This window comes from Dreissena polymorpha, chromosome 1 (assembly GCF_020536995.1).
Source record: "Dreissena polymorpha isolate Duluth1 chromosome 1, UMN_Dpol_1.0, whole genome shotgun sequence".
Taxonomy (NCBI): Eukaryota; Metazoa; Mollusca; class Bivalvia; order Myida; family Dreissenidae; genus Dreissena; species Dreissena polymorpha.
The window spans coordinates 68,256,038-68,280,000 of record NC_068355.1 but is presented as its reverse complement, the minus strand read 5'-3'; the positions used below and the strand labels follow the sequence as shown (position 1 = coordinate 68,280,000).

The following is a 23,963-nucleotide window of genomic DNA, read 5'->3' as shown; positions in this document are numbered from 1 at the left end:
TAAAGTTTGCGTGCTACCCCAAATATTTCCTATGTCCTTTGACATATTGCTTTTATATTTTGCATACTTCTTTACCAACATCACCCCAATCTATAAACAAAAGCAGACAACTATATCAAGCATTTTTACGGAATTATGGCCCCTTTTATACTTAGATAATTGAACATTTTGCCTAAATTGCAGTAACTTCTTTATTTATGATCAGATGTTGTTAATGATTTGACAAAACAACACTTACCTGAATACCACAATGGATTCCACACAAACAATACACCACGCCCCCCCCCCCCTCCCCCAAGATTCCCTGCCCCCTCCCACCTTCCACCCCTCAATTTATTTTTTCCCTTTTTTTATTTTTGAAAGATCATCTTATAAATGACCACACCCCACATTATACCCCTCTCTCAACCCCCCCCTACCCCCCCCCCAAATTTTGATTTTGATTTTTTCCTTTTTTTATTTTTGAAAGATCGTCTAATAAATTATTGAATATGAACAATTTCCCCATGTCTGGGATGATGGCCTACGTTATACTGTCAAGCACTTGAATAGTCGAGCGCGCTGTCCTCTGACAGCTCTTGTTTAATTGTCCTCTGTTTCGTGATGATTCAACCTGGGACAATTCCTGCAGAATAAATTCAAGCATTTAATTATTTTAATTATCCTTTTCATTTTCTCATGTTTGTATATAATCAGGAAATGATTGACGCATTTCATCATTTCATCATTTCATATCTTATGGGCATGAGCTGAGATTAACAAGTCTAAACTCACACCATACTGGTTGTCTTGAAATGGTTTCTACTCAGATTTCAACCAGATTGCAAATAACATTCCGGTCCCTTTTTCCCTTGTGGGCGGTTCTCAATGCCCAACAATTTAAACAGATTTCTTGGTACATGTTATACTGTAGTCAGGAATACTCAAATAGATTAAATTTGTTTGTAATAAATCTATTATAAAAACAAAATAATAACACATTAGAAAAATAAACACTTTTTTAGGACATAATTGAAACGTTTTGTATGTTCTGGTTTCTAAAAAGTTGACATGATTGTTTATTTGTCCTTAGTTTTGTAATGTTTATTTCTCTAAATGAAATATCCGCACGGGATTCAAGAGGCACAGATTCCTGCATTTTGGCACAAGCAAATATATTTGATGAATTTTTGAGCACAGTAAATTTTCCTCCTTGTGTCATTTTGACCCAATAAGATTCATACAAAAGAGTCAACATCAGTCCATTGTAATAACCCAATTATGCCTCTAATAGACAATCATCACTGCATATTTAAAACACAAATCTATTGAAGGGACCCCTGGGACTTAATTTATCTTTCCTCAATTTCATTCATGTCACTGTTTAAATGAGAAAAGTTCAATAACAGCTCTAGTTACTTATTCCGCTTTAGTATGCTATTGTCACAATATTGTTTTTTTCTTCTTCGATCCTTTGAGTTGATAAAATTATTTGACCAAAGTTTTGTTGAAATAAACCTCAAAAGATGAAATAGCTCTCCCCAGTGAATTCATTTACGTCAAATGGTCCAGATCACATATCCACATGCTTTAATATGCAAAGTTTTTTATGTACAGTAAAGTTGTGAACAAATATCAATAGGATATTTTACTGTTGTGATAGTGTTATACTCATTATATGTTCCCACTGGGTTATAACTAGCATTACAAATGAACCCATTTATGCCTAGCGTCCTGAAAATAGGACATTGCAAACAGCGTAGACCCAGATGAGACGCCGCATAATGCGGCGTCTCATCTGGGTTTGCGCTGTTTGCTTGAAGGAATTTCTGTAAGAAATATTCTAAAAATAGAAATAAATATACCAGACATCCACAATTTTGGAAATAACTTGATCCAATTTAGAAGGATGGGTGAGTCCATTAGGCATAAATGGGTTAATGATCTTTCATAATATATTCTCTTAGCACTGCCTTGTTAAATGTGTTCCATTGTCATGTAAGGCAACTTAAATTGAAACAGTTTAATTGCTTTCATTCAATGTACTGTGATATATTACTCAGGTCTCAAACATGTCTTGGAAATTTTCATTCCCAAGATTTTATGTCAAATTAACATAACTGATTGCATTGCTCTAAATACTTAGATATTTATTGTATGTTTGTAAAAGGAAGGACATGTAAACGATTTAAAGGATATGAACACAAAATCTTAAATTTGGTTTTATAATAATTTAAATGTATTACTATATTGAAGTTATTGTGTTGTACCAAATAGTATTTAAAAAATATACTTTATTTCACATACAATTTTTGCTAGAATCTGGTGATATTTTCATGATAAGTATTCTGCACTCAGTTCTGTTTTAAACAAATGACCATAAGCTAGTCCAGTTAAAACAGACTTAAGAATATTTGAGAAATCAAGGCCTGGTGTAAATTTTCAGGTGATCCGCAAGGTGGACAAGCAGACGGCAGTGCTGGATGCAGACGACCCAGTGTCCCAACTCCATAAATGTGCCTTCTATCTTAAAGACACAGAGAGGATGTACCTGTGCCTTTCCCAGGAGAGAATCATTCAGTTCCAGGTAAGAGTTGGCAATTGGTGGCACCAGGTGACAGTTGGGACTTGGTGGCATCAGGTGAGAGTTGGGACTTGGTGGCACCAGGTGCCAGTTGGGACTTGGTGGCACCAGGTGAGAGTTGGGACTTGGTGGCACCAGGTGAGAGTTGGGACTTGGTGGCACCAGGTGAGAGTTGGGACTTGGTGGCATCAGGTGAGAGTTGGGACTTGGTGGCACCAGGTGAGAGTTGGGACTTGGTGGCACCAGGTGAGAGTTGGGACTTGGTGGCACCAGGTGAGAGTTGGGACTTGGTGGCACCAGGTGAGAGTTGGGACTTGGTGGCACCAGGTGACAGTTGGGACTTGGTGGCATCAGGTGACAGTTGGGACTTGGTGGCATCAGGTGACAGTTGGGACTTGGTGGCACCAGGTACCAGTTGGGACTTGGTGGCACCAGATGACAGTTGGGACTTAATGGCACCAGGTGACAGTTGGGACTTGGTGGCACCAGGTGACAGTTGGGACTTGGTGGCACCAGGTGACAGTTGGGACTTGGTGGCACCAGGTGACAGTTTGGACTTGGTGGCACCAGGTGACAGTTGGGACTTGGTGGCACCAGGTGAGAGTTGGGACTTGGTGGCACCAGGTGAGAGTTGGGACTTGGTGGCACCAGGTGAGAGTTGGGACTTGGTGACACCAGGTGAGAGTTGGGACTTGGTGGCACCAGGTGACAGTTGGGACTTGGTGGCACCAGGTGACAGTTGGGACTTGGTGGCACTAGGTGACAGTTGGGACTTGGTGGCACCAGGTGAGAGTTGGGACTTGGTGGAATCAGGTGAGAGTTGGGACTTGGTGGCATCAGGTGACAGTTGGGACTTGGTGGCACCAGGTGACAGTTGGGACTTGGTGGCACCAGGTGACAGTTGGGACTTGGTGGCACCAGGTGACAGTTGGGACTTGGTGGCACCAGGTGACAGTTGGGACTTGGTGGCACCAGGTGACAGTTGGAACTTTGTGGCACCAGGTGAGAGTTGGGACTTGGTGGCACCAGGTGACAGTTGGGACTTGGTGGCATCAGGTGAGAGTTGGGACTTGGTGGTATCAGGTGAGAGTTGGTACTTGGTGGCACCAGGTGAGAGTTGGTACTTGGTTGTACCAGGTGAGAATTGGGACTTGGTGGCACCAGGTGAGAGTTGGGACTTGGTGGCACCAGGTGACAGTTGGGACTTGGTGGCACCAGGTGAGAGTTGGGACTTGGTGGCACCAGGTGAGAGTTGGGACTTGGTGGCACTAGGTGACAGTTGGGACTTGGTGGCATCAGGTGAGAGTTGGGACTTGGTGGTATCAGGTGAGAGTTGGTACTTGGTGGCACCAGGTGACAGTTGGTACTTGGTTGTACCAGGTGATAGTTGGTACTTGGTTGTGCCAGGTGAGAGTTGGGACTTGGTGGCACCAGGTGAGAGTTGGGACTTGGTGGCACCAGGTGACAGTTGGGACTTGGTGGCACCAGGTGACAGTTTGGACTTGGTGGCACCCGGTGACAGTTGGGACTTGGTGGCACCAGGTGACAGTTGGGACTTGGTGGCACCAGGTGACAGTTGGGACTTGGTGGCACTAGGTGAGAGTTGGGACTTGTTGGCAATAGTTTGGCACATTTTGTCAATTTCCAAAGTTTCTTGTACTGTTGTTTCTCCAAAAAGACAAAGTGAATTGTATGTTAAAGACTAAAACTTTTGATGATGACAGACATCATTATTCTTTAAATATGGTTGTCATTTAATTAATATTAATAAAATTTGAATCTAATCATAAGCATTCGAAACCCATGAAACCACTTACATAGCATTACAATTGCACACACTTTTTTAGAGCCATTACTGTAGTGGGAAGTAAGTCATACTTTTTATATGGAGTTCATCAGCTTAAAAGTGTGTCTTGAGTTTTTGGAAGTTTGGTCCAACAGTTTCCCTTAACAAGGTGTGCTATATCTGCAGGCAACACAGTGTCCCAAAGAAGCCAACAAAGAAATGATCAATGACGGAGCATCATGGACAATTATCAGTACTGACAAGGCTGAATACACCTTCTATGAGGGCATGGGTCCTGTCAAACAGCCCGTGACCCCTGTACCTGTGGTCAGCAGCCTCCAGGTACCATGAGGGAGTGTCAACGGCTAGTGTGGTCATTTATATTTGTGTCTTGTTCTGAGAAAATTGGGCTAAATGCATGTGCGTAAAGTGTCGTCCCAGATTAGCCTGTGCAGTCCGCACAGGCTTATCAGGGATGACACTTTCCGTTTTTATGGTATTTTTCGGTTAAAGGAAGTCTCTTCTTACCGAAAATCTTGTTGAGGCGGAAAGTGTTGTCCCTGATTAGCCTGTGCAGACTGCACAGGCTAATCTGGGACGACACTTTACGCACAGGTATTATGCACAGTTTTCTCAGAACACGACATATTTATACTTGAAGGGCTGTGTTATTATAAATCATCTTTTGAAGGAAGTTTGTTGAAAAACAACAAATACAAAAGTTCCTTACACTAACAACAAATACCTTCCACAGCCACAAAACACACATTAAAATATTTAGTAAGACAAATCATGTTATTGAAAGTGTTGAATAATTAAATGAGGGTTATAATTTGTAGTTGTAGGTTTATAATAATTTCTCAAGCATAACTTATAAACAGATTACAAATTCATCGAGTTACAGGACAACATTTTTGGAAGATTAAATGTAAATGGACACGGCAATTTTTTCATTTTGTCAATACTTTGTAAGGAAAATTTACCACGCAATTAATTAAATCTATTTTACATCTTTTGATGACAGTTGAATGGAGGTGGTGATGTTGCCATGTTGGATCTGACGGGGGAGAACTTTACTCCTTCCCTTCGGGTCTGGTTTGGAGAGGTCCCAGCAGAAACCATGTTTCGCTGTGATGATGGTATGCTGTGTGTGGTACCGGACATCTCTGCGTTCAGGGCCAGCTGGCGGTGGGTCCGGCAGCCACTTCAGGTAAAGATACTGAAGAGCCAATTAGTAGAAAAGGGTCCATGCCATATGCAACCGGCTAAGGTCCAGACCTATCTGCATATTCCGGCAATCAAAGCTGGCTTATCAGCTTATGAAACCTTGCAAGATTGTTTAGCAAACAGAGAATGGGCAGGCTTCTCTGGAATATACTATTATAATACCTATTTTTAGCTCAGCTGTTTTCATTGAAATCCCGAGGTATTGTCATAGCCAGCTCGTCTGCTGTCCGCGCCAGGCTAAAACCTAAACATTGGCTCTAAAATCAAAGTGCTTCCACCTTCAACTTTGAAACTTCATATGTTACTGCACCTTGATGAGTTATACACGCCACCCATTTTTGGGTCACTAGGTCAAAGGTCAAAGTCACTGTGACCTCCAAAAAAATAAATCTGACAAGCTTTCATTTATTCAAAACTGCACCTGCAGCAGATTGTTGGCACCCGCTATTCGGTGCTCTTGTTACATTATGCAACTGTGGGAGTCATTTGGTTATGCGTTACGTATTTTGCTTGACTTGATGATCTCTCCAACCTGTCTGTCTTAAACCCATTTATGCCTAGTGGACTCTGCCATCCTTCTAAATTGGATCAATTTATTTCCAAAATTAGGAATGTCTATTATATTTATTTCAATATTTAGAATATTTCTTACAGAAATTCCTTTAAGCAAATAGCGCAGACCCAGATGAGACGCCGCATCATGTGGCATCTCATCTGGGTCTATGCTGTTTGCCAAGGCCTTTTTTCTAGATGCTAGGAATAAATGGGTTAATTTGCCCACTGTCAAATGTTTGGCTATTGCTTCCCTGTGTATTTTCACACTGCTTTGGTCACCGTGAGGACTGAACATTACCCAGGTGTTGTTTGCAGTTAAAGGTGGGATATTTAAGTGCATCATTTGTATATGTGTATAAAACATAAATCAAATAATAATGAGCTTTGCTACTGTGGACAGATTAATTTGGTTATTGAAATGAAATGTTTGTGGTAAAACTTTAGGGTGGGGGATACACTTTGTCTTTCAAAATTTGCGTCTATTGTTTGAATGTCTATCATATTTTCAAAATGGTTTGAGTTGTAATCAATTTGGCGCTGTATTATTCTGCCTATATTATTCTAAAGGTTCCTCTTGTTTGCACAAAATGGCCACTGAAGCTATTGCCCCTTACTAAATAAGTTGCTCTTAAATGTGTAATTTTGACATATTTTCTAAATTTCTTCACCATTTGGCATGTTTAACTTAATTATTCTTAAATCTATGGAGAAAAATCTACATTGTTGTGCACACAAATTCTTCCATTGCTAAAGATAGAAATATGTTGCACATCAAAGGTTTTCATCATATGGTAAGGTTTTATAAATCATTATAAATTATAACTTCAATTTTCATTAGGTGCCAAATTATGTAAAAAGGTTGCACTCCACTTCACAATATAACCGCTTTAACTTAAAAAAGAAAATACAACAATATTTTCATCTTCAATGTTAACTCTTGATCATGGGTCTTCAATAAAAATGATGAAATAATGTTAGAAATTGTATTTCATTTCTCTCATTCACTGTTCTCAGATCATATTTTTATAGTCATTAAGACTTTATATTAACCCCTCATTGAGGTATTTTGATGTAATTTTTGTGACAGTGTCCTTGCAGACTAGCCCGGGATTGCAATTGTGGATCGTTGAGTGATGGTCACTATTTCTTAAGATATAAACAAGATTTGTTCACTTAATTACTCTGCTCTGAGAAATTGTGCTTAAATTTGTCTGAATGCAGTCATGAGATCGCGTGATTGACAGGAATTGTCCATTGCACTATCAAAGCAGTACAAAAGTATAAGTAAAGCTCTTGTTCTTCTGTTTCTTTTGTAATAATGTTAACATCAATATAGGAAATAAAGTGAATACAAATCATAGTTATTTGTTAAAAAATTAGTTACAATATTGATGTAATTGTTATTCAATAGATCAAACATTATTTTCAGGTTCCAGTGTTATTAGTGCGAAATGATGGTGTTATTTATTCCACCGGACTTACATTCACTTATACACCTGAGCCTGGCCCACGGCAAAGGTGCAGAGATATTGACATGCTGCTTGATCCAGAAGATTCCAGCTCTTCAGATATTCCCAATAGTGCTAACTCCAGTGCAACTACTTACACAACGTCCGTGTCTCGTATTGACCTGTGAAGGACATGCTCTCGTACATGTGGGTTGTGATACACATTTTGCCTACACTTGGATCCAGTTTGATGCTCGGTTATTCATTATCGCTAACCATTATGCAATATAAATGTCATATGCATGCCAAATCCAATATCACCAGTATTCTGGGCATAAATCATGATCTGAGTCATGTCATGTAAACGTCGGTCTAAGGAGTCGTGTTCTGAGAAAACTGGGAATAATGCATGTGCATAAAGTGTCGTCTCAGATTAGCCTGTGCAATCTGCAAAGGCTAATCAGGGACGACAATTTCCGCTTTTATGACATTTTTCGTTTAAATGAAGTTTCTTAGCAAAAATCCAATTTAGGCGGAAAGTGTCATCCCTGATTAGCCTGTATGGACTGCACAGGCTAATCTGGGACAACACTTTACGCACATTCATTATGCCCTGTTTTCTCAGATCACGACCCATATCTAAACAGTGTAGCTTTAGATATGCGTCTTCATCCGTATACATATGTAGCATGCAGGGTAGCTACTGACAAGCCTGCACGAATGCGCTGGACTGGAGCCACGCGGGCTGTGTATGGGATCATACCCATTTTTGAAGGATATAACTCATTATGAATGTTGCAAATCAAAGGAACGCTGGACTAAAAAGCTGTTTGTCATGATATCCCCACAAAAGCTGAATGTACACAGGCGGATCAGGGTCTAGATTCTTCAGTTGTATTGTTTTTTTTCTCTTTAAAGGTCTCACAATTAATCCTTCTGTATACCTAAACTGCGCTCTGATAAGTTAATCATACCATAATCTGAAGATGACACTCAAGTGTTTGTTCATGATGTCCAATTTTGAAATGTCATGCCTTTAATTACTTTGGTAGCACATTCTGAAAACATTTTTTTGTGTGCTCAACATACCTAAAATTTGATCACAATTGATTTACAATCATTTGATTCTTAGGGCATTGAGCAGAAACAATGTTTTTCAACTATCAAGCTGGCTTGAACATGGTAAGTAATATATACACTTATCCATACTTTTTTTTACCGAGTTGAAGGGTATAGATTGTGTTATTGAATTTCAGTGGTAAAAATTCTTAAAAAGATAAACAACAAAACAATTGTAAAACATATTACATGTATTATGTTTATTTTAAATATGGACTCTCATCAGTAAGGCTTGCTATGGTTCAATTTAATCTCATAAGTTATATAATTATAGTTTAAAGATAAGTATGAAGGAAATTTTGCATGCTTTCTAGTAAGATTCTGAAACGTTTCACCCCTTAAATTTCCAATGTATGTTTGATTTTGTGAAGGTAACAATCTTTTTTTTAGTTTATGTAATTGTTAATGAAGCCATTGATAGAAATGTTATTTTTATGTTGAAGTTTTGTATTTATATTTATTTTGACCTATCTGTAAGTGTATGAATGTACATTTAATCAATTAAGTTTTACCCGGAAGCATCAATGAAAATATATTTTATTAAATTATTATGCATTTCATTCCATTATTTTCACACAGTTCGTCTTGATAATAAAATAACACTGAACTGACATATTGATGTTTATTCTGCTTTTTTATTGGCCAGTGAAATGAAGACATTGTATTACAGAGCAGTAGTTTCAGTTTTATAGTGCCTGTGCATGGTGTATATATTGACATAAATGTATGATTTTAAACACTTCATTTGCAATAAATGTATTTCCTCATTCTGTAGATTTTGTATGAATCTCACATGTTCATCTGCCCAGCCCCTGCTAGCTACAAACTAGCTTAAAGCTAGCTAGCTAAAAATACCAGCAAAATGGAAGGAATTTTTGGTTGAAAACTATCATATGAGTTGATGTTGAAGTTTTCAGCTGCTATAAATCAAAAAGATTTGTCTGCTTTAATTTCGGCTTCTTTTATAATCATTTCTTATGGCCAGGCTTACAGGTAGTCCAGGAAAATCTAAACAGAAGCTGTTTTTATGTTGACACTTTTATTGTTTTATACATTATTTTTAATTTAACAATTTATACAAAATATGAAATAATGTATTTTCTTTTGGAAATTTATCAGTAATTAAGCATCATCAAAGCATTATCAATTTAACCATCAAATAATTATTATAATAGCCTTGACAAAATTGTATATTAAAAATGATTCTAGATTTTAGTTTAAATAACTACATGTATATATTTTAAAATACGTCCCATTTTTGTGTTAGATTTCTGTGAATATATAGAGGTTATTATCTTTTTTAAATATGTTTGCAAAATAACTTAATTCTTTTAAAAGTATTTAAGTACAACACCAACTAAAAGAGAACTGATGTCTTATTTTTGAATAATATGGAAAAAATATCCTTTCAAAATCCATTTAAGTAAAAATGTATTCCCATGCTATTCACCAACGTGCGAGTTCACAAACATCAACAGTACTGCACAATTTACAGTATAAACAAGAGCTGTCACCAGAGGATGACTTATGCCCCCTATAAACGCTTGATAAAAGTTATGAGCTTTTTTCGAAACCTAAACACAGATTTCGAAACCTAAACGCGGACCCTAAGTTCAAGGTCAAGGTCAAAGAGGTCAAAACTTGTGTGCGTATGGAAAGGCCTTGTCCGTATACACATGCATACCAAATATGAAGGTTATATCTCAAGGACATAGAAGTTATGAGCATTTGTTCAAAACCTAAACGCAGATTTCAAAACCTAAACGCGGACCCTAACTTCAAGGTCAAGGTCACAGGGGTAAGTTTTTGTGTGCGTATGGAAAGGCATTGTCCATATACACATGCATACCAAATATGAAGGTTATATCTCAAGGGACATAGAAGTTATGAGCATTTTTCGAAACCTTAAAGCAGATATACAAACCTAAACGCGGACCCTAAGTTCAAGGTCAAGGTCACAGGGGTAAAAATGTTTGTGCGTATGAAAAGGCCTTGTCCATACACACATGCATACCAAAAATGAAGGTTATATCTCAAGGGACATAGAAGTTATGAGCATTTTTCGAAACCTAAACGTAGATTTCGAAACCTAAACGCGGACCCTAAGGTCAAGGTCACAGGGGTAAAAATGTTTGTGCATATGGAAAGGCCTCGTCCATATACACATGCATACCAAATATGAAGGTTATATCTCAAGGAACATAGAAGTTATGAGCATTTTTTGAAACCTATGAGCATTTTTCGAAACCTAAATGTGGACCCTAAGGTCAAGGTCACAGGGGTAAAATGTTTGTTGCGTATGGAAAGGCCTTGTCCATATACACATGCATACCAAATATGAAGGTTATATCTCAAGGGACATAGAAGTTATGAGCATTTTTCGAAACCTAAACGCAGATTTCGAAACCTAAACACGGACCATAAGGTCAAGGTCACAGGGGTAAAAATGTTTGTGCGTATGGAAAGGCCTCGTCCATATACACATGCATACCAAATATGAAGGTTATATCTCAAGGAACATAGAAGTTATGAGCATTTTTCGAAACCTATGAGAATTTTTCGAAACCTAAACGCAGATTTCAAAACCTAAATGCGGACCCTAAGTTCAAGGTCAAGGTCACAGGGGTAAAATGTTTGTTGCGTATGGAAAGGCCTTGTCCATATACACATGCATACCAAATATGAAGGTTATATCTCAAGGGACATAGAAGTTATGAGCATTTTTCGAAACCTAAACGCAGATTTCGAAACCTAAACGCGGACCCTAAGTTCAAGGTCACAGGGGTAAAAAATTTTGTGCGTATGGAAAGGCCTTGTCCATATAAACATGCATACCAAATATGAAGGTTATATCTCAAGGGACATAGAAGTTATGAGCATTTTTCGAAACCTAAACATACGTGTGACGAAGACAGACAGACAGACAGTCCGATCACTATATGCCGTTTTTTCTTCGAAAAGGAGGCATAAAAAACAATTTTATATTCTTATTCTTATGACTTGCTTACAAGTTTCGATGTACATGTGTAAATTGAAATTATTTTTTTATGGATAGGAATTAGAGTAAACCAAAGTGACAGCATTACAAGAAGTAACCAGAGACAGTAATTTAATCAGTAACAAATATCAAAATTATCAAATGGCCAGTTTACACCTGTATATGAACAGACTGTTACCCTATATACTCATGAGGCAGAAGTAGAAAAACATCAATGGTGCACCCTTTCAAGAAGGTAGTCTGCATTAACCCTTTGCATGCTGGGAAATTTGCCTTCTGCTAAAATGTCGTCTGCTGAATTTCTAAAATAAGCATTTTCTTCATTTTTTTTCAAAGAATACTATCAGAATAGCAAACAGTTTGGATCCAGATGAGACGCCACGTTCTGTGGCGTCTCATCTGGATCCAAACTGTTTGCAAAGGCCTTTAAAATTCAGCTCCAGCGCTTTAAGGGTTAAGACCTATGATGTCTCTAATTTTTACTTGCTTATAGGAATCAAATTATCCCTCAATAAGACTATTTTGCTGGGTCTTGGTATGTCTTTTTATTGTGAAAAGGCACATAGATTTACAGTAAATTCCTCGCCTTCAGAACACAACTGATATTAAAATTGATTTGGATTACAATTTATAATTTTTTGTTTTTTTAAATCGTCAAAAGATGCATATAATGGCTATTTTAGACCATAGCAAATGTTCAGTAATACTGTTTCCTCACAAATATCATAACTAAAAAAAAAATTTGCAAATTTTATAAAGCGTTGCAACGCGAAACGATTGAATAATTTGGAGAGCTCTGTAGTTGTCGTTTAAATTTGTGAAACTACAAAGATTGCTTATATAAGGTATAAAATATGCTTCTTATGTATGCTTTGCAGGTTAGCTCAGTTGGCGAATGCGTTTTTACTTCAGGATTCCGGGGGTCACTGGTTCGAGCCCTGCTGCAGGCTACTTTTTTTTTCCTTTTTAAAATTTTATTTTTGATTTTTTACTGGAGCTTTTTGCTTGTTAAGAGCAGTTATTTCTAGCAATAATTGTGTAACCCTGTGGTCCAGGTCACTCGGTCATTTTTAGCTCGACTATTATATATGAAATATATATAGTGGAGCTATCCTACTCACCCCGGCGTGTCCATGTCCGTTGGCGTGCAAATGTTAGAGTTTTCGTACTTTCCCAATTATTTTCATTGTCCCTTGAATATTGCTTTCATATTTTGCATACTTGTTTACCAACATGACCCCAACCAAAAAACAAAAGCAGACAACTCTATCAAGCATTTTGTCATAATTATGGCCCCTTTTCCACTTAGAATAAGCATCAAATGTGCAAAATTTCGTACTAACCCATTTATTTTCATTGTCCCTTGACATATTGCTTCGTATTTTGCATACTTGTTTACCAACATCACCCCAACCTATAAACAAGAGCAGACAACTCAATCAAGCATTTGGTCAAAATTATTGCCCCTTTTATACTTAGAATATGCATATTATTGATAAATCTATGTTAAAGTTTGCGTACTACCCCAAATATTTCCTATATCCTTTGACATATTGCTTTTATATGTTGCATACTTGTTTACCAACATGACCCCAACCTATAAACAAGAGCAGACCACTGTATCAAGCATTTTGACATAATTATGGCCCCTTTTACACTTAGATAATTGAACATTTTGCTTAAATTGCCATAACTTCTTTATTTATGATCACATTTTATTATTTCTTTGACAAAACAACACTTACCTGAATACCACAATGGATTCCACCCAAACAATACCCCACGCCCCTACCCAGAATCCCCCCCCCCCGCCCAACCTCCCCCCCTCCAAAAAAGTTCTTCACACAGCCCCATCAATATTTGCTTCTCCTTTATAGTAACTTCTGAATGAAAGTCTATTCTTTTATAAAAAAAAGCACAGGATGTAAATATGTTGATGAATTGCTTAGCAATACAAATTATATTACAGTTAGGCAAAAAAGTGCAAATAGGAAAAGTATGAATGAATGTTCTCTTTACTGCAATTCTAAAGCAGAAAAGTGTGAAACCATCTGTCAGTAACATCACGGACTCTAGATTACACGGATAAGAAACGGGACCGTTACGCCAAATATCTTGTTGTGTCTAAGTCACGTGACCGTGTCGTAACTATCGATCTTTTATCGAAGCGCCGAGGTTATAAATTTGATATACCCACTCACGTATTTTGTTAAATTATAGTTTCATTTCTAGGCCGATTTTGACAAATTATATATCATTAGAAAGCTTACGTAACGTAGTTTTCAGATATATAAATATTAAGTTTTTCTTCTGATTTCGGCAGCCCGGCGAGTTATAACTTTAACTTTTGCAAATAACATACCGTTTTAGAGTTTTAGAATCTAGATTTACGGTTGACATGTTCGTACTTTATACCGATTTGTAGCGTTTATATTTGGAGTTTCAGTTTTAAAAATAACATCTTGCTTAGGAGAATAGAATTCTGTATTCGATAGAAAAAAAATTGTTTAAAAACGAAAGTAATTAAGGAATGAAGGCGGGAAAATGTAGCGCGCGTTCCTAACGCACTGAACTGATGCTACGATCTTGGCGATTATGCTTTTGTTTAGATACCGGCCATTGAATTTCCTTTGCCATGATTATTATATTTTTTATGAAATATATTGAAATATTTTGTTCTAGAGACATATCCATAAAGCTAAGTATTAATGAAGCTTAATAAATTTACGATTTCAGCTCTTGATTATAACACAGAAAGGGTGTTAATTTTATGATGAAACAGCGTATACAAATGTATAGCGGACCCTCTTGATATTTTTCGGCTTTGCATACTTCAAATATAATGGGTGTCAAAACATTCATCGTTTGTTGTTTATTATCAAAAAGGTAATTATGTAAAATTATATGAAAGGTTATTAACCATAAATTATCAATTAATTAAAATTATTTAAAGATTCTTGAAAATCACGGTCAACTGTCTATGCATGTATATTGAAATATCTTAATAAGTTAACAGAGTTATAAATATATAGAATTCTAAATTAAAACTCTGTATTATTTGTATTTTTCGGAAAGATTATTTAACCCCGTTGTGGTCAAATGAGAATGCTGTTTTTAATTATGTTGTTCCGTACACTACCATACACTCTTTATAGGACTACGAAATGACGGAGTTTTTTTACCGGTACCCGCTAAATACGTTAAATGTTAAGTATTAGATTTTTTAAATGTTTAAAATGTACATGTATAGGTATTAAGCACTTATAATTATTGTGATTTAGCTGGCTGACATCTATACAGTATTTAGTTTATGGCAATCTGTATGGGCAGATGACTATAAATGTTTTCAATACGCTACATATCTTATAAACGCAAAATTGAGTATTTGGCGTTACATTACTCCAAGAAATGACCACTAATACCACGAGAAGACATGGAGGTATCATAAAAAGTGTAAACTGACCAGACATTGCCACCTGTGGTTAGGGACCAATATACAAGTATAGGTCCCTGCTGTGGCGTATGACACCATAGTGTTATTTAGTATTGGTCGGCACAGTATCTGATCATAACGAGATAATTGGTGTGTGCTGAACACAGGGGCAATAAAACCACAGATCTATCAATAAACAAGATTATTGAGATATCTTTTATTGAACACCGCGATAAAAATGCTCAAACCATGGACTCTAGATTACACGGATAAGAAACATGTCAACATTCTCAGAATCATCACTGCTATATGTGTAATCACCTAACAATTCGTCTAAAAATAATTTATATATTTGAGTTGAAGACGATGTACTGTTGTTTAAGTCTGAATAAACTATCTGTCTGCCTGTCCAAATCCAAGCCGTCATCGTCCCGGTGCAAAAAATCTGATTTTCAATAGTTGGACATGATGCCCTGATGTCAAAATACGAAATGACCCGCGTAACACGGACCGTGATTTTCAAGAATCTTTAATAAATTGATAATTTAAGGTAAATAACATTTCAAATAATTATACATAATTACCTTGTTGATAATAAACAGCAAACGATGAATGATTTTGACACCCATTTTATTTCAAGTATGCATGCAAAGCCGAATAATATCGAGAGGGTCCGCTATATACGCTGTTTCATCATAAATTTTACACCCTTTCTGTGTTATAAACAAGAGCTGAAATCGTTAATTTATTAAGATTCATTTATAATAAGCTTTATTGATATGTTTCGTGAACAAAATACTACAATATATTCCATAAAAAATATAATAAGATGGCAAAAGAAATTCAATGGCCGGTTTCTAAACAAAAGCATAATCGCCAAGACCGTAGCATCAGTTCAGTGCGTTAGGAACGCGCGCTACATTTTCCCGCCTTCATTCCTTAATTACTTTCGTTTTTAAACAATTTTTTTTTCTATCGTATACAGAGTTCTATTCTCCTAAGCAAGATGTAATTTTTAAAATTGAACTCCAAATATAAACGCTACAAATTGGTATTAAGTACGAACATGTCAACCGTAAATCTAGATTCTAAAACTCCAAAACTGTATGATATTTGCAAAAGTTAAAGTTATAACCTGCCGGGCTGTCGAAATCAGAAGAAAAACTTAATATATATTGATATATCTGTTTACAACGTAACGTAAGCTTTCTAATGATATATAATTTGTCAAAATCGGCCTAGAAATGAAACTATAATTTAACAAAAGACGTGAGTGGGTACATCAAAATGTATAACCTCGGCGCTTCGCTGTACGCTAATCGTAAAAGATCGATAGCCACAACACGTTAAAACGCGCGGTGGTAAAACATAAAATGTGTATTTCTTGTGTTTAACTCGCTATAAATCCATTAATAACAACGGGAATATACTAAAAGTTATATTGTTTTGAAAGAGGAATTAATAAGCAACAAGATAACGTATAAACCAATAAAATCGGATGAATAGTTTTTGCATAAGATTGAATTTACTACAGTAAGGGTCAAATACTCGATTCATCTCCTGTCAATATACACTCCGTGGTAACATGCTGATTTTTGCAAACGAAGATATAATGCTATTTCTAAAGGTATTTTGCTTCCTAAGAATGGAGATGAATGAATGCTGACGTATTTGAACAGCAAAGGCAATAACACAAGCAAACTTTCACATGTCCTTAAGTAGTATGTGAAAATAATGAAGTAACATAATATACTCTATACATACATTTTACATACATTTTCTGGGGCATCAGCAAAAACCTTGTTAATCAGATTCTTGATTGGGAATATTTTCCAAACCCAGACCATTTTAACAGTTACTATACGCACCAAGTGCAGGTCTACGTAATAGACTGTCCGACATAACGTCCCACTGCACAATATGGCCACTGTAGCCAATCAAAGTACTGATAGTACTGGTGTGACGATGCTTTTGAACAGGATTGATATAAAAGCATCTATTTAAGTTTATCTACATCACCACAATTGTGTATGTGGGTACGAAAATTTTGGGTAGGAAAAAAATGGGTACGAACATTTTGGGTACAACAATTATGCCAAAAAAAAAATTAAGTACGTAAAAAGATTTGGTTACGAAAAAATTTGGGTACGAAAAAAAATGGGTACGAAAAAAAATTTGGTTACGAGCAAAAATTTGGGTACGAAAAAAAAATGGGTACGAAAAAAATTGGGTACGAAAAATGTACGGTACGAAAAAAAAATTGGGGGTACGGGGAAGTAGTACCCGTGGGTAACTTGATCCTTTCAGCGAAACTGGGAGGCGGGTTACATTCTCGATCAAATATAACAAGAAATATCTTTAAAAAGGTATTTGACGTGTATTTTCTGTACCACTTACCTTACAAAACTGGCTGTTACAGTAAAACGTTTGTGGGTAATAACATTACGTTTCAGCATATAAATTCAAAACTTTACATGCTCTTTAATTACACCATGCTCTTTAATTTCACATGTATATCATACCAAACTTAATATTTCATTGTTTCCTTTCCTAAGTTGATGATGCTATGAGTACGGACGTGATTTCACAATCCCATGTGCATGAACATATACTTGTTCTCTTTTGATTATTGTTCTTTTTCTCTAATTCAATAAGCGTAGGCATGTTTGTTCGTTAAGTACGGCAATAATTTCATGATGATTCCCGATCGAAAGTGGGTATGAGCACATAGTCGTAAGAGCACTTGAATACGTGAGTTCGCCCATGAACACATGGTAAGGTTGATGTGGCTCTGTAATTTATGTTTGAAAAGTTGATAAAATATGCAAAATGAGAAAGCACGCAGAAGAGCGAGTATCACAGATATGATAAGGCTGTTATGCTGTTTATATACCATAGTCGCTACAACGTTTACAAATGACAGGTTCGAAATAATTCGTTTTCTTTACACTCATGATCGCGTTTAAAGTTAATTATACACGTTTTAATTCGCAATTTATTTACTGAATCACGACAAATGTCAAATACAATACAGAAAATGCATAGTTGTTTCATTGATCTATAAACATATAATGGATTGAATATAACTGATTTAAAATTAACGTTTTCAAACTATTATTAAATCTTTTCCCAGAATATGCTGTCCTATTTATAGCTGAGCTTCCTATACCTTTATCAATGATATTCAGCGAGGTATGCCGATTAGAAAAATCGAGCTATCTCAATCGGACTGGCTCGGTCTTTTACATAGGTTGCCATTGTGAAGAATTTTTTCATAACATGATAACTTAGACGATGCTTCGCAGCATCGTCAAAAATGGATATTGCCCAAACAACATTGTTTTCTATCTATGATACGTTTTGATATTTATTTTCAAATATATTTATTGTATGGTCCTCTTCCAAAACAATTCTAATGTTTGGGGTTTTTCTTACCCAATGTTTAGGTAAGTAAATAATTTTACACAAGTGTTCTTTATATGCCACAAATATTTAAAAGGGTTTCACCCAATCGCACAAAATACTAGCATAACGCTTTAAAGAATAGAAAATGCAACATAACATTTTCTTTTTGCATACCTCATGAACGCTAATAAATGAACTGGTCTTCTGAATATATTTTTACTTGTTAAACCCTTTATATAGTTTTATATAATTTTTTCTCCAACCTAGACATGTACACGTACCGTCTCGGCAAAATCAAAACCCTGCTTCAACGAGGGTTTACCATATTTAGCTCAACTATTCACATACTATTCATAGCTTATTTATTTACCAAAATGTCAGCGCTTGCGTCCGCGTTAGGCTGTGCTTAAGGTACACGTGCAGCCTCCCTATATCATTGTTGTACTACAGGTATTCAATGGGAACTTTGCACTTGTGTTTGTGGTCATTGTGTCATGTCACTTACTCTGACATGAAATTTAGCAGAACTATGGGCCATTATGTACATAGACATATAGTTAAGGTTAACGTAAATCACGACGCAGTTCTCATGAAGCGAGTCTCGCGTTCTCTAGTTCATTGTAAATGTTTGGATAACGTGGCGAGGAATAAACATGGCATAGATTGTGGTGAAAGAACGAGCATTTTGTATCTCGTTAAATCGATGTTACCAGACCACATCTAGCCTTTAAATTTAGCATATTGCTACAAGAAACTCTGATTTTTTATGGGTAAACTTTATTTTACGAAATAATTTGCGAAAACTCCTCTTTTAAAATCATCTTCTTATTAATGTTCATATTTTTACAGGAAAGAAATGTTTACTTAGACTGCTTGGAGCTGGCGTTACTGGAAGTCGTTCAATGACGAACGCTTTAATGCGCTACCTGGCATACGGTATGTAGCAATTATTGAAATAAAAAGTAAATTGTGCGCAAATATTTATTTACACTTATTTCATTTGGACAAACTACCACAAATAGAATGTGTACTTCCGCTACAGGAAATATCTGCACTTCCGAATGTCGTCTGCAACCCCCGGCGTAGTCATGGTGAAGACATGTAGCGACGGTGAAGACATCTCCTTTTGTTTGCTGAAAAACGACCTCCCCGTGCCGATACTTGCCGCTGGATTCTCTGTAGTACGGCGCGACTACTTGCGTGACAACGTGCGCTCTATATTGTTAGCTCGCGGTCGCGAAGGCTTTCCGTGTTAGACAGCATGTGGCATTTGTATTGTTGCTCAAGTGTTTAATTTAACCAGTAATGGTAAATATATGATGTATTCTGCACGTTTGTTTGTATCACGAAAAAATAGAATAAGTAAGTGATTATTTAATTTGAAAAAAAGTTAACGGTATTCAATTTTGTGAAGAAAATCATAAATTAATATTAACACAATATATGGCATAACCAAACAGTAACACATTAACGTCATCGGTATCAAAACGTAAAACATTGAAATTATCAATCAATTACGGACAATACAATAATAAAAGATATCCGTAATGAACTAGAAAAAAACTCCGTACGATATGACGTCAAAATTACGTCGTAATGACGCTCGTCTCAGCGTTACATAGGTTCATGCAAATGGAAATAATTATAAGCTATAGGAAGAAAAGTATGACGTTTTATACATGTTTTGAACCGGAAAAGAACGTACATACCGAAAATGCAAAAAAGTAAAAATCGAAGAATTTGTCAATCAGGCTGGTTTTCTCATGGCGCGATTCATATATAATTTAAAAAAATGTTATCTTAACCACCTCATTAATCTTTGTGACTTTATTGTAAAGATTTGTGAAAACTAGTTACTGTTAATATTCTTGTGCTCCATTTTGCCAAAGACCTATAGTAATCTATAGGTCTTTGATTTTGCGCAGCGCCAACATTAAATCATTTGACGTCTAATATATTATCCGGTACATATTTAAACATGTAGATCTACATATGTGAACCACAAGAAATCGAGGAACTGGTTGTTATTAAATATTCTGCGTGGTATTGATCTAAAATGACACCACGCGTAACAAATATATGGGTTCATCTCAAAGAGAAGGCCGCTTTCATAACGCCTGGTGTTATGTTCAGTGTCATATGAACGTAGAGCGATAAGCATTGCGGTTGCACAACGTCCACATGAACAATAATTTTTTTATAACTGATAAATTTAATGACAAACATTGCATGTGACTTTATACTAGTGTGATGAATTAACATTACTCTATGGATAGAGTTGTGTCAGTGTTATATAATATGTCGCGGTGTACGTTTAGATGTGCTTTATATTTTGTCACGATTGTTTGTTGGATCGGAGTCTTTGGTCAGCATATGATAGGGACGAAGATTTACTTGAATAGGTGTTTTAATAAAGAGCATTATTCGATTTTAGGAAGTCTGTCAGCGGACCAATGCCAAGATGAGTGCATAATTAGGAGTCGTTACTGCAACGCCGTCTCATACGAAAGGTTAAGAACCGTTTGCCGCCTGTACAATGACGTTGACGTCTCGAACGTTGAGACCGACACGTTTACGTGCGTTGGGTCGAACATCGTGTATCGGACCAGTTTCAAAAAGGTATTTCAATTAAAGACAAAATCCTAGATGTGAATTATTTAGTAGAAATTCATGTAAGTAAACAAAAGTATATTAGACATTGATTTGTTTTCGGTCCCGCGAGTCACCGGGTTTTACGTATATACTTTTTTATATATTTTTTTATTTGTATATGTTCTGCTTTTGAATTAATACGAACCAAGTTTATACTTTATACATACAATCAAACATATATCATACACTAAATGTAATTATATAAGCGCATTTTTACGCAGCACATTAACGTGTTCATGTATGAACCAGCACTTATAAACAAAACCTGCATAAGCACATTATACACATCGCTGATATATTATTCAGCAGTACATGTATTTATTTGTTTGCTTGTTCATTGTGTAAAGAATGACATTATGTAAGTCTGTGTTTTTATTAGTTGTCGTACATATACAACGTTTTCGATTACATCCGTTGACATTGTACATGTTTTGATGCAACCGTTCCATCCATAATAATACTGCATCTACAAAATAACGCCAGACTTAAAACAAAGTGTCATCTTTTCCTCAAATCAATAAACGATTGAGTCGATGACATGTTAAATGTCTCATAAACATAATTATAATACCATTATAGTTTACCACTTGTGACTTACACTCATGTCTATTTGCATTATCTCCGACGTTATCTCGCGCCTTAATACCATAATATAATACCAAGCTAATGCTCCAATGATAATTTTACGTAATAAAACTAATATAATTCTTGATAGCATTGTAGGTTTTGCATTTAACAATTTAACATTTACCGTTTTGTTAAATTAATTCATGAAAAAGGCTTACCGTCAGAACCAGAAAAAGCAACTGAAAATTCATAAGTCATAGTTCATATGTCCACCAAATATTCACATGCCTTTACAAAGATATTTTTTAAAGACATTGCAAACAACATCGTTTACTTATACCAGCTTTAATTATTATATGACGGTTTATAAAAAAGTCAACTTACTGCGCAATGTTTAAATCAAATATCAATTGTTATGCTTGTGAAAAAAGAAGAAAAACTTTATCCATTTCGCATGGAATAATAATTGTAATTACTCTAGGCACAATCATAGGTTAAAATACAGCATACGCAATAGAATATTCATCCTTTTTATCCGATTTAATGATAAGCCACTCGTTTGTTATGAGCCCGTTTGACAAAAACCCAACAAATTTCATATCAATGGAAGACCCGGGCGAGTTGCCAGGGGTCTTACGGCGGGAAATATTTGTCCGGCTCTAAATGTTGTCTAGAAATAATGTATTTTCAGGTTTCTATCTACGATGTCAATCTAATTAAAATTAAATCCTAACGCTGGAACGTTTAGTTTACGCCAGTCAGCGGTAAGTATAGACTGTAGTAAAATTGAACAATGAGTTTGACTTAATGCCCTAAGTCTAAATTCAAGGTCAAATAATAAGTGTGGGGGATGATTTCTTTATGCATTTGCAGGATCACGGCATTTGTCCAGAATGGACTGATTTGAAAATAGCTAAGCATGGATGATCAGCATTACAAGTCGGCGCAACAACTTTGTCTGTAAGTCCAGGGTCAAGGTGATCAACATTAAATTGTAAATCTCCATTATGAAACACTTATCTATGTACTTTGTATCAGCATAACTTTGTCCATCATGTGGGATAAGCAAATATTTTACAGAAAGGATAAGCATGATCACACTCGTAGTGAAACAGATTTTACCTCACATAGCAAATAGTCTGTAAGTCATGATGCCCATCGGATAATTCGCCTCTAAGAATTGCATAATGAAAAAAACATGCGCTTGCAGTGTGTATGTTTTCCCACACCCGAGTTTGCTTTGCACGGGAACTTTTTTATATTCATTATTTAGCATCTTTTCATACAGTGATTTGCTACACACACACACACACACACACACACACACACACGCACGCACGCACGCACGCACTCACGCACGCACGCACGCACGCACGCACGCACACACACACACATCTGCGTACGACAACACACACTTGAACCTGGGTTTAAAGAATTAATGTGCAAAAGACACTTTGAACCCGGGTTCAAAGTCTCTTACCTATATAGTTAACTATATTGTTAACTGTTAAACCGTGGTTTAAGACGAATATGTGCACTTCGTTTGCCATATAGAATTCCTGCTGCAGATTTCCGAGCCGTATCAGATTCCCCCCCCCCCCCTCACGCTGTACTACCAGAAATCAGTCAAGCGCTATCGGATTGGTTATGCAAGAGGCGCGTGATAGTGTATTAGCATACGCTGCTTTTCATATAATTTTATGTTCAATAAGGTTTTCCATTATTTCCGTTTTGGCAAATTGACAAAATTGAAAAAAGTTGTTTCAGATTCGCAAATGTTCGTTTTATTTATGACATTTGTAAGGAAACAGTAATACTGAACATTTACCATGTTCTAATATAGCCATTTTATGCATCTTTTGACGATTTAAAAACCTGCAAATTGTAAAGCGTTGCAACGCGAAACGATTGAATAATTTGGAGAGTTTTGTTGTTGTCGTTTAATTTTGTGAAACGACGAAGATTGCTTATACAAAGTATAAAATACGTCTCTCATACATACATGGCAGAATGGTCGAGCGGTCTAATTGGTTTTTACTCAGGGACTCCGGGGGTCACTGGTTCGAGCCCTGCTGCGAGCTACTTATTTTCCTTTTTTTATTTTTATTCTTGATTTTTTACTGGACCCTTTTAGATCAAATGTTTAATTTTATCAATATAATGCATTTAATGACAAACTTCAAAACATGCCAAAATCTGTGAAAAGGCCC

The 23,963-nt window shown here is 36.3% G+C and overlaps 1 protein-coding gene across 4 annotated transcripts in view; it reads left to right on the top strand.

Moving 5' to 3' along the window:
- LOC127833770 (recombining binding protein suppressor of hairless-like) overlaps nt 1–9,466 on the top strand; it is a 67,440-nt gene extending 57,974 nt beyond the window's left edge. For all 4 annotated transcript variants that reach the window (XM_052359198.1, XM_052359220.1, XM_052359209.1 and 1 more), the window contains 4 exons: nt 2,426–2,566; nt 4,536–4,691; nt 5,374–5,559; nt 7,561–9,466. In XM_052359198.1, coding sequence (XP_052215158.1) covers nt 2,426–2,566; nt 4,536–4,691; nt 5,374–5,559; nt 7,561–7,767 — 690 coding nt within the window. In that variant the 3' untranslated portion in view covers nt 7,768–9,466. The remainder of the gene's footprint in view (nt 1–2,425; nt 2,567–4,535; nt 4,692–5,373; nt 5,560–7,560) is intronic.
- Nucleotides 9,467–23,963: the final 14,497 nt, after the last annotated feature.